Source organism: Schistocerca piceifrons, chromosome 4, assembly GCF_021461385.2.
Source record: "Schistocerca piceifrons isolate TAMUIC-IGC-003096 chromosome 4, iqSchPice1.1, whole genome shotgun sequence".
In the NCBI taxonomy this organism is placed as follows: domain Eukaryota; kingdom Metazoa; phylum Arthropoda; class Insecta; order Orthoptera; family Acrididae; genus Schistocerca; species Schistocerca piceifrons.
Window position 1 is genome coordinate 454,306,599 of NC_060141.1, and position 12,035 is coordinate 454,318,633.

General features: G+C 42.0%; 1 protein-coding gene across 1 annotated transcript in view; it reads left to right on the plus strand.

Moving 5' to 3' along the window:
• The window catches only part of LOC124795909 (proton-coupled amino acid transporter-like protein CG1139), a 98,481-nt gene that overhangs the window by 20,549 nt on the left and 65,897 nt on the right, over window positions 1–12,035 (plus strand). Inside the window, exons 2-4 of the mRNA XM_047259989.1 lie at window positions 1,534–1,661; window positions 5,743–5,817; window positions 8,587–8,859. Of these exons, the coding sequence (XP_047115945.1) occupies window positions 1,534–1,661; window positions 5,743–5,817; window positions 8,587–8,859 (476 nt within the window). The remainder of the gene's footprint in view (window positions 1–1,533; window positions 1,662–5,742; window positions 5,818–8,586; window positions 8,860–12,035) is intronic.

Here is a 12,035-nt window from a genome sequence, read left to right on the forward strand (position 1 = left end):
TGCCAAGTTCCCATAGTTTAAAAATCGTGCGTTGTCGACCTGCACAACATTAGTAATTTTTTTTCCTACTGGCATCAGCTATCCAAGGTTAAAATTTCGTGTCACGATTTTCCTCCATCCTGTAAGTTCCAGTACTCGTAAACTCATTCATCAAGACCTATGGGGCACTTTCAGTTGACCTGGAATCAGAATTTGACAAGAAGTAAGATTTCACAGTACAAGTGAAGGAAAGAATTCGAAAACTGTTAACTTATAATTATATCAAGATTCTGAACGTGCCTGTGCTTGAGCAAATGTGTATGCAAAAGCTTCAATTGATTGGAAATAACAGCCAACTAGCTGCGAAATACCTTGACCATGATTTCAATAGTTTTAAAAGTGTCTTCTTCAGAAGGTATTGTACAAACATTGTGTGCAAAATAGAAACAAAATTACAGGAAATGTTTACAAACAATTTTAGTTAAGCATTCTCACGTAGAACCACATGTTATCTACATCCAATGTGAAGTCGTTGACTGTGTCTAGCACATGTGCGTGTCATCCACTTAACCACCATTAAACTACATTATTTAAAAGTAGTATATCTCTTCTGTAAAGCTTTCCCATAAAACTTTTTAAAATAGCACACATTTGACAATGGATCGTGCAAGAGTAATATGCCACCTGAAACACATATAAAACGAACCATCGGAACGTACAGAGCGTAAGTATGCCAAGTACAGATCTAATGACATGTGCCGACTGTGCCATTAAAGTCATATGGCTTACATCTGTTAGGAAAGAAAGATAGTAATGCATACAGTTGCATCTTTGCAGAACATCTACTTATTCCTGGTCACACTCCGAAGGACTTAGAGGAAGCCGCAATCTTACACAAAGAAGTAAAAGACCGAACAATAGAGTTATGGGTAGAGCACGAAATTTTCAAACACTTAGGGAAAAACGATAGCTACATTTCAAATTATCGACTTCAAGTTGCAAGCAGATATTTCCTGGAAGGCTTTAAGCCTCTACTTCGGGCCGAGAAGCCCAGTTTACTGCTCGAAGCTGGCCATCGCGCGGTGTTTGTTTTCCCCAAAATTCTGTGTTCATTAAGAACATGTCTTTTATTTGTCATTTTACAATGTATACTTCGTCATCCACAATTAAGTGGCTGTTAAACGTTTTAGTAATGCCTTAGATCCTTCCATCCCCCTCATTTTATTTTTAGTGTATTTTATTCTGCATATAACATCGTGATTTCGAATCATATACACTCTAATTAGCGTGCCTTCATTTATTCATTATTTTACTATGTGTTTTATAACACCAACCCCCACACCCTCTAGTATATTTGTTCGTACAACAGTTTTATCGAAAACCACTTAAGACTTGCGCCGGATTATTAGTCTTACAGTTGAGCACGCTTCCAAAGAGCAGACGGGTAGGGAAGTTCTGTTATCCCAGACAAGTGGGACACAGTGTGTGTGTGTGTGTGTGTGTGTGTACAGTAGGCTAAGGTTGCTACTGAATTCTGCCGGTCTCCATCCTCAGGGGTTCGCAACGGCCAATGACAGGGGGAAGCGCTCCGTCGTCAGTTTCACCGGTGGCGACCGGGACGCCCTCGATGACATCGGTGCAGAAGCGACGCCGGAGTCCGATAAACCTCCCCCGTATAGCAGGTAAGCTGGAGGATGCGAAAAACCTTAACAGTTTAGCAATAATAATAATAATTTGGTATCATATTTTACCATCGAACAAGCACTACAAAAGGCAGTGTCTCTAAAAACTGTTTTGCTCTAAAAGATATCAACGAAGTTTTCTTTCTCATTCAACAAGCTTTCTCTGAAATTTTGCCTCATGTTTTTTATTATTTTACACGCAACGCCATAAATTACCCTGGTGTTATGACTGGAACTCCAATCAAACCATCGTTGGCATATGATTTTTGTGTACATTAATACACATTCTAGTGCAATTCTTGTCAAAAGGGGTCATTTTGCCCTTTGACTTAACTGTGCCCTCTTGTTACGAAGAATATTCTGGCCCCAATAACAGCAACATACGCAAAATCTGCATGTGAACTTTTCACTTTTGATGCTGGTGTCCCTGAGTCGTTGGCGCGGTCTGTAATTGTTAACTGCATTAACAGCACTTGGATCGTGTTGTTGCATCTAGAGAAGATTTTGGGAACCTAAAGCTTTGGCGGAACAGTTTTTCACTTGGTAAGTAAATTAAGAGTTACAAATAATCATGCACATATTCACGATTCCAATTTTATTTATTGATATTACATTAGACAGTATGAAATTGTCTTCATAGGTCCAAGGGTAAGAAAAGTAAGTGCTGACAGCCAGTTCCAAAACTCGCTGAGTTGTGCTCAGAGATACAAATTCGTGGAATTGAAATCAGTCGTATCCAATGTTCTTTCAAATTCTAAATATGCTGACTATGTGAACGTTGTATAAAAACGTATCATTGTGAGCAAACAGTTGGATTGCAACGTCACTGCCCAGTTTATTTTCTCGCCCCTGATCTTGACTTCTTCCCCGAGAACCTTGGTTCAGTCAACGACGGTAAACGTCAACGTGTTCATGAAGATATTTCGGTGACGCAGTCAGGAAGAACAATGGATCCTAGCGATGTTGGCTGACGTGCTGGACGCTTGGCTGCGACATGCCAATCTTCGACACAAACGCGAGGCCCCAGCCAGTAAATTCAAATCTAGCACACGTTAAATTAAAGTAGTATGCTCCGTAGGAGTAAGTATGTATTTTGTATTTGTATTATCCCTTACGCCATTTTCATTAGTACTCCGTACAGTAGTAAATACTCCAGTAAAACGGTTGCTTGTATTTCATATATGCAGTGTTATACAAATGGCTGATATATGAATGCATGGTTTCACGGTAGTATAGCCTTATAAAATTCTCTCGATCTTCCAGTCACGTCGAGAGTTTTAAATATCGTCGAAATATCGATTACTAAGCAGGCAAATTATTTCTCGGACACCGTCACGACAGAAACGATCGAGGTAAAAATTTCTGAAAGTATCCTCATTGAAGACAGTGGTTTGCCGTTAAGCACAATTTGGGACCCGACCATCAGAATGTTGAAAGCGGTCGTGGTGGCCTTGCCGTCAAAACATTACATTACTTTTGAATGCATTATGGGAACAGCAGTGATCAATAAAAGTGTAAATAATTACTATTAAAAACAGTCTTGATCACAATTTATTTTATAAGGTGACCGGTTTCGACCACTGCTGTGGTCATCTTCAGACCATTGAGTGGAAACCCCCAACAGAAAGGGGTTTCCACTCAATGGTCTGAAGATGACCACAGCAGTGGTCGAAACCGGTCACCTTATAAAATAAATTGTGATCAAGACTGTTTTTAATAGTAATTATTTAAAACATTACATTATGTGGCCCTGGAGTGGTCACCAACGACGTCATGGGTGGTAGCGCAGCTATGTAAGAACAGCAGCAGTCACCACATAGCAACGGTCGATGAGTTCTCGATCGAATGCTCGTGGATTTTAAACAATTTGCTGCCGCTAGAATTCATAGAGGGTTTGACTGATATAGATGGTTGATGTTACACAGTAGGAAGGTAATAGAGAAAATTGATCTGCATATTATAAATTAGCAAGTTTCAGGCTGTCTCAGAAAAACTGCTGGTTATCATTATATCAAGGACTTTTCATCGGTGTAATTGATTTTTCCTGAAATAGTAATTTATTTTCTACTTCCGTTTCATTACCCTTAACTAAAAGACGTACTCCAGACATTGACTTTCATAAAAAGATAACGGTTAGCTACGGAGAGCTTCACAATGATCTAAAAGTACAAAGTTCACTCTAAATGATTGTTCATGAAATTATTCCACAATCGCTGATTCCGTGGGTTCTGATCGATGCCTCCAGGTTTAATTCGAATTTGGGAACGTGGGACTAGATTTTGGCTGTGAGATGTATCTTGATCCGAGAATCTTCAAGAAATGCCTTTGTTTTGGTCGCCTGTTTATAGGTATATTGTCATGACTGATCGCTCGCCTGGAGCCACTTGTAAACCTCAAATACAGCAATTTTTTGTTACTATTCTTTCTGCTTCGAATGTGATTGTGTCGAGCTGTCCACTTCCTGCGAAGAAAATATACATTATTATTATGTACGTTCATTTCGGTTAGAAGAGAAGAAGCTGGTGTGACTACTATGTTTTCTTCTTAAGATCTAGAGCTACTTTCATCTCCAAAAGAATGTTTTTCACAGCTAATTCTTTGAATCACAGAATACTACAATCGTGGAAGGAAAAGAACTTTCAAATGACGGAACCAACTGTACTTAAACCAGCTTTGAAATAGCAAATAATCATTATACTGGTATGGTCCCATTCCAGCATCGTGGCTGACTGGAACTGGCTAAATAGCGCAATAGTGCACTATACTAGGAGCCCTTTCATCAGTGATAATAGTGATATATTGTTCTAATTTACAAAAATAGATCCTGTTGGATGCTCTTATCATTGACTTTCTTGGAAGTACGCCGATAGAAGAAATCTTGTCATTCTTATAGGAGAGAAGTCCAGTAACGACTTAGTACGTTATGTACTCGCAAAACTGGACTGCTTAACAGATCGTGTGTAATATAGCTGAATGAGCAGCCATTAACGGCAAGCTGTTAACAGTAGGAAAAAGACAACACAAGCAACTCTCTAACCCGTTTTGAAAAGTTTCTTAGAACCATACCAATATGGTACATTCCAAAGATATTGACACATTTTCATACTTCGATCACGATGATACAACCATGTGAAATCACGCATTTTGGCAGAAAAATCTGAAGAAATATATTTACCAAAATTGCATGCGATCTGCAACATTAAAATTCCATAGGAACGTCAGTGCCATAAAAACTAGAAATGTGTTTGCTGTTCGAGAGATAAGAAAATAGATTAATAAACATATTACCAGTGAAAGTGGGTCCATCGGAATCGAAGCGCTGACTGCTAAACTTCATCGTCCACATTTTTACAGTTTGAACTTAGCACACATTCGTCAACAGCCGGTATTAAACCACCGCATACCTCTTACCTCCTTCTCTCGTCCTCCCTGATTGCCTCTTTTTTCCTCATCCTGATTGTTATATTCAGCCCATGCTAACTTACCATGCAGCTACACTACTTCCTACACGAATATCACATATTTCTCTCTCACACTTATTCTCTCACACTTTTCTCCTGCAGCTTTCTCTACTTGTGACCTACCAGTCCTCATTTCTTCGTCTTTAATTTCTTATTCATCCAATTTCTGACATGCTGATACATTTTTCACATGAAATCATTTCATATTCTCAGTCACTAATAAGTTCTCTCCTTGTATCTTTGGCCTCCCCCTCCTACTATTAATCTGTTCACGTATTTCCAAATTGCTTAGCGCTCTTTATCGTTTCCACGCACTGCATAATTGCATCTTCACTCAATTATCCTTCCTACCTCCCTCCGTCCCTCCCTCCCTCCCTCCCTCCTTCCCTCTCTCTCTCTCTCTCTCTCTCTTCCTCTTTCTATTATAACTCGTGGAAGTCGAGCTTGAGCTTAAGCCCTTTCTTTAATAACCCAATCATCGATGGTACTGTACTATTTAAATTTCCAATGTTTCCTCCGTATCTTGCCAACGGTCTTTAATTCTTACATCTGGTGTCTGAGAGCTACATATATTGACAATATTGTTTGACATACCTGTAATTCAGTTATTTCTCTTGCAGCATCAGGCACAAGGTCAGTGCCTATTCCATCGAGTATGACCCACACTTAAGACGTAACATCGACCAGCCTATCTCGTAAGTACTTCTGATGCCTACATGATATTTCATGATTTTTTTTAAATTTTTAAGTTGTCTAACATTTATTTTACTTCATTTTAACATGATTTAATTTAGAACCACAAATGTTTTTAAAAAAGTAGAAAATTTGAATTTCATTGGTATTCTTTTTATTACACAGTACCCTAAAGGTCTCAAACTGTCTTTCACATTACGCTGCTTCGAATAACTGGTGTTGGTTGTTGGGATATTCTTCTAAGCTTCTTAAATATAGCACCAATTTCGCCTCATCTTGCCTGCAGTTTGTAGAGAAGAATTCTCGTCTGGTATTACCATATTGCCATGCAGGTTTCTAAATTTTGTTAGTATATGTATCCTTTCACAGCTAACTTGATACCTCATATAGTTGAAATATACTTCGTTTTAACTTCACGGCTGGACGTCCTTCCTCCTGCCAATGTCAACAGTTACCTAACGGAGGGAAATCGTGTGCACCATCTGTCTGGGAGTGGTGTAACCTTTATTCCATATGCTATCGCTTTTTCTGAGGTAGAGACTTAGTATAAGCCCAGTAAATACCATATTTTCTAACGAGAATGAAAATCTACCTATGAACCGCACTTAGACTGGCCAGTGTACAGTACCGACAGTTAATAATCTGCAACGCGAATTCGACCTGGGTCTATGTGACCCCTCTGTTTCGCAAACTAGTAACCTGTGCGTCAAACTGCACGTCCTTCAAAATGATAATAATCTTCTTCTTCTTAACTTCGAGCAGTAGTTTCTTGGCCCGTTGGGATCTTACGAGGAGAACGTGGCAAGTACCATAACCCGATTACCCAGAAACTTGGCTCAGTGGAAGAGGGATTAAAATAAGCAAACACATGTCTCGGCTTATACGTAGATACTCGATCGTTTATGAGAAGATGACGGTCAAATTCTTCTAAGTGTTTCATGTGCCTTTTATGGAATAAATGGTACAACCGAAGCGATGGCACAGTTTTACGCCCCGTCTTAGAAACCCTATTATTATCTTTATTTTCGTTTTTCATTTATCTATCCGCTTCCGTACAAGATTAGTACACGCATTTTTCAATGCTTATTGACATAAATTTGTACTTAATCGTCTACTAATTCTATCCCTGGTGAATGAAATAAACACAACAATACGTGAATGCGAAAGTTATTTGAAATTGTTTTCGGTGAAATTCCTGTAGTGTATCTCGATTCATAATTCAATGCAAGCGCCGGTTTCCTGGAAAGTGACACGTTAAGGATGGTGTGCTGCTGAATTATTGTCAGTGGGTGAACTCTTCAGCAGACTTAACGACGTTTCTTTCCAGAGTTAGATTTATACTACGGTGGCAAACCTACCTTTGCACGATGGTCGTGCTGTTAGTAGTTTCTACCTTTCGAATCTGTCTGCGATCGGAATCATCGAAGGGAATGCACCAAGCCTTCTTGTCGAATAAACAGAAGAATAAAACATAAAAATTAATGTAATAATTGATATAAGAATGAAATATATCGATATGAGAAATTTAAAAGATTGTAACACCCGAAAATAGCATAAACACATATATTAGGGCCTACATAATAATGTTTACTTGTAGTTGTTTACTTGTAGTTGTACTTCTATCAGTAAATTAACGCCCATATATCCTGTAACACGACAAAAAACATTCGTGTCGTAGCCTGCTACGGACATGGATAGATAAATGAAAAGATAAAAAGTAAAATAAATGAAAACAATAATCTTGTGTCAAACACAGGGCGCAAAAGAGAGAAGCTGCAACTAGCCGGTATGCCACCATTTCGTATGACACAATTCCGCTCCACAAGACATTTAAATTACGTCGAAAACTTCGACCGTCGTTTCTCAGCAACTGTCGAGTATCTATGGCTAAGCCGAGACGCATGTTCGCGCAGTTCGACTCGTCTTCCACTGGGAAATCGGATTACGGCACTTGCAATACCTACTTCCTGTGGCCTTCAGGGATCTCGATTCTCTTGTGGTTCATAGTTCACTACTTGCTTTGTTAGCCTTCCTTCTGACATTCTATCGATATGTCCTAGCCATTATACTCTCGATTATTTTAATAAGAGATTATAATAATAGATAACGGAGAATGGAGGAGGAGGAAAACGAGGAAATCTACCTGCTGATGCTACAACCAACTATCCTACAGAAGATAAAGAGCAAAAGAATACAATGGGTGGGCCATGTAGCCCGTATGCCAGATGGAAGACAGGTGAAGATGGGACTAGCGGGGAAACCAAACACCAAACGCCCCATTGGACGACCAAGGCAGCGCCGGATGGACGACCTGGCGAAGGACCTAACAGCCCTGGGAATTGAAGACACCTAGAGGAACCGGGCACAAAACAGGAAGGAATGGAGGCATTTTCTGGAAGTAGCGAGTGGTCTGCAGGGCCTGTGATCGCTGAATATCTATCTATCTACTATCTGAACAAAGTACCAGCTCAGCTCGGATGTATTCATTTATTATCTGATCCCTCAGACTGCAACCTTTCATGCCCCACATAAATTTCATTTCAGTGGCTTTTATGCACATTTTGCCTTAGTGTCTTACTGTACACGACCCTCAGTCGTATGTCAAAACAGGTGTAGCGATTATAGCATAAGTGTTCTTTTTATTGTACCACGCATCATCTCGTGTTTACTTAATCTATTGTGTACGTCTTCTTCTCGTTGGTACCTTACATCAGAAACTAAGAAGCTAAACTAGGAATCTTGTTCTAAAATAGGACCATAAATGATTACAGATACTTGGCGGCACTGGTGCACGTGTTCAAAGGCAGCTTGGGCACGGGCATCATGGCGGTGCCGAACGCTTTCATGCACTCTGGCTACGTCACCGGTGTGATCGGGACGCTGTTCGTGGGCGTGCTGTGCACCTACTGCATGCACATGCTGGTGAAGGCGCAATACGAGCTGAGCAGGCGGCGTCGCGAACCCAACCTTACCTACCAGGAGACGGCCGTGGCGGCCTTGGAGGATGGGCCGCGCTGCCTGCGCCCTGTGGCGCCTTACGCCGGGTGAGGCACCTCATGTCACTCTGTGGACGTATGTCGAGTGCTAGAAATTTCTCACATCACGTTGCTGTAACATGAACGGCCATCAAAAATAACCATTGTATGTATTGTATTGTATGTTAACCGGGCACCTAGAAACGACAGAGAGGCTCCGTCCCCGCCGCAGTCGCAGTGGTCCACAACCCCACGACGACTACCGCAGTCCACTTCAACCCTCCGACGTCCCACACCGGACCCAGGTTTATTGTGCGGTTCGGCCCCCGGTGGACCCCCCCCCCCCCCCAGGGAACGTCTCACACCAGACGAGTGTAACCCCTATGTTTGCGTGGTAGAGTAAGTAATGGTGGTGTACGCGCACGTGAAGAACTTGTTTGCGCAGCAATCGCCGACATAGTGTAACTGAGGCGGAATAAGGGGAACCAGCCCGCATTCGCCGAGGCAGATGGAAAACCGCCTTAAAACCATCCACAGACTGGCCGGTTCACCGGACCTCGACACAAATCCGCCGGGCGGATTCGTGCCGGGGACCAGGCGCTCCTTCCCGCCCGGAAAGCCGTGCATTAGACCGCACGGCCAACCGGGCGGGCCAAAAATAACCATACTCGTTTTACCTTTCAAAATTTATTTATTGTGTGCAAAATGATGTCTTCTGTACCAGGGTATAATTAAAGAGTCAAATTCGTCTGGGGAAAAACTGTTAGTAGGTTAAGTTTGGAACTTTTGTGACTTTAAGTTGGCATCACTGGCATGAGCCCTGATCAGTTGATGTATCAACATTGTTTTGTTTATAACCTCAGAAATACATTACAAGAAGGCGAGTCCGCTTGAAACGCCCACATTAGTTGAAAAAACGTCCTGTTATTCGTTTTTTACTTGCTGAAGGCGAGAAACCAGTGAACATAAATTGTAAAATTCAAAACCCAAGCAACAGAAAAAGTCTTTCTGGTGGTGTTTTGGGGGTGCTGAAGGTCCAGTTTTTTTGTGTTTATCTTGAAGATCCGTGTACAATGAACAGCCAATACTACTCGGATTTGCTTTTAGACAGCCATGAGAGAGAGACGCCGTGGATCTCAAGGAGAGGTTTGACTCTCCAGCAAGACAACGAACGTCCTGATATTGGTCAACTAACCATTGAAACCATAGACAAAATGGGCTAGGAAGTACTGCCTCATCCCCCTTACAGTCCTGATCTAGCATGTAGTGACTTCCATTTGTTTGGTGCACTGAAAGAGGCAATAAGTGCGAAGAGGTTCTAGGAAAACGAGGCCGTGAAAAAGTTTGTAGGAAATTGGTTCGAACATCAAGATAAAGAGTTCTTTGCAGCCGGAATAAAAAAAGCTTGTATCCCGTTGGAACAAGTGCATAAATGTTCAAGTGAAAAGTATTGTTTTGTAAAAATAAACTCTTTTTTCTCCAGACCAATTTGTCTCTTTAATTATTGAATGACCCTCATAACATTTGTAGGATACGTTTTTGAAATTCTGAAAGCATGTGGGGTATCTGCAGTGCGCGAAGTGTTACCTACAACTTGTAAAGAAACCAGAATGTAGTTGCAAGAGTCTGAGCGCGTGAACGGGAAGCAGTGCTTGAGAAGGGAGTTTGCAGAGAAAAAATTAAATTTTTGGGATCTGTCAGCGCCATTGTACAATGGGCTTTCGAGAAATAATGCAGCACTTTTTTTATCTCGGCTAATTTCCAATGAAAAAAATGTTGCATTTGTTGTGGGACATCATGGAATAATTCCTCTTGAGCCCCTACCGCTATATGTAGCTTTCAAAATGGAGCCTGCGCTCCACGCAGAGAGACGTCATTTCGTTTCTTCTCGCGGAAACTCAGAGCATCGCAGATGATCACAGGCGCTTACAGAGTATCTACGGAGACCTGTCAATGAACAAAGGCGCGGTCAGTTGTTGGGCGAGGCGTCTGTCATTATCGCAAGGAGGTCGTGCAAACCTGTCCGGTCTCCCTCGTGCCGGCCGTCCGCACGAAGCTGTGATTTCTGCAATGTTGGATGTTGATGATGATAATGATGATGTTTGGTTTGTTGGGCACTCAACTGCGCGGTGATCATCGCCCGTACAAAGCCCCAGTTTTTACACAGTCCAATTTTTGTGCACAATCCAATGTAGCCAGTCACGAATGATGATGAGGAAATAACGAGAACAACACAAACACTCATGCCCGGGCAGAGAAAATCCCCCATCTTGCCAGGAGTCGAACCCGGGACCCCGTGATCCAGAAGCAGCAGCGCTGGCCTCTGGACCACGACTGAAGACTGCAGACTGCAACGTTGGAACGGGAGGACACACTCATCGGTCGGCAGATGATGGTTGTTCACTATAGCAAAAATCTACTGGCCTCTGTTTTGATCTCAACCGAGGGTGAATCTTCCCACACGTCGGTCAGGGGCCTGAAGGTGGCATACTAAAACGCTGAAACTGGTTGCCAAAGAGAAGCTTACTAAACTTCATAGGGCTGTTATTCCTCATCCACCCTACAGTCTGGATCTCGCACCTTCCGACTTCGATGTGTTTGCCCCAATGAAGGATGCACTTCGCGGGAAGCAAAACGTGGATGATGGGGAGGTTACTGATGCAACAGGACGTTGGCGCCGCCGTCGACCAATAGGGTCATTCCACTCGGGCATAAAGCCCTCCCAGTTAGGCGGTGTAAAGTCGTCGCATTGAATGGACGTTACATTGAAAAATTGTGTTTTGGAGAATAAAGAATGGGAAATAACATGGCGTATTGGGATCCTGAATATAACCAACCGGCTTTCGGGAAAGAATGTGTTGCACTAGTTATTGAACGCCCCTCTTATTTCTGTCAGAGATGGCGAAGGACTTGGAAGATCAGCTCAATGGAACGTACATGACCGAAACTAAATGGAGACTGTAAAGTCTGGAACCGCGTGACCGCTACAGTCGCAGGTTCGAATCCTGCCTCGGGCATGGATGTGTGTGATGTCCTTAGGTTAGTTAGGTTTAAGTAGTTCTAAGTTCTAGAAGACTGATGACCTCAGATGTAAAGCCTCATAGTGCTCAGAGTCATTTTGAAGACTGTAAAATTACGTCAGACGACTCAGAGGGAATGGGAGTAGGAAATGAGCCAATAAAAGTAGTAGATGCTTCTTGTTATTTTGGCAGGAAGCTAACTGACATTGGCCACAGTAGACAGGA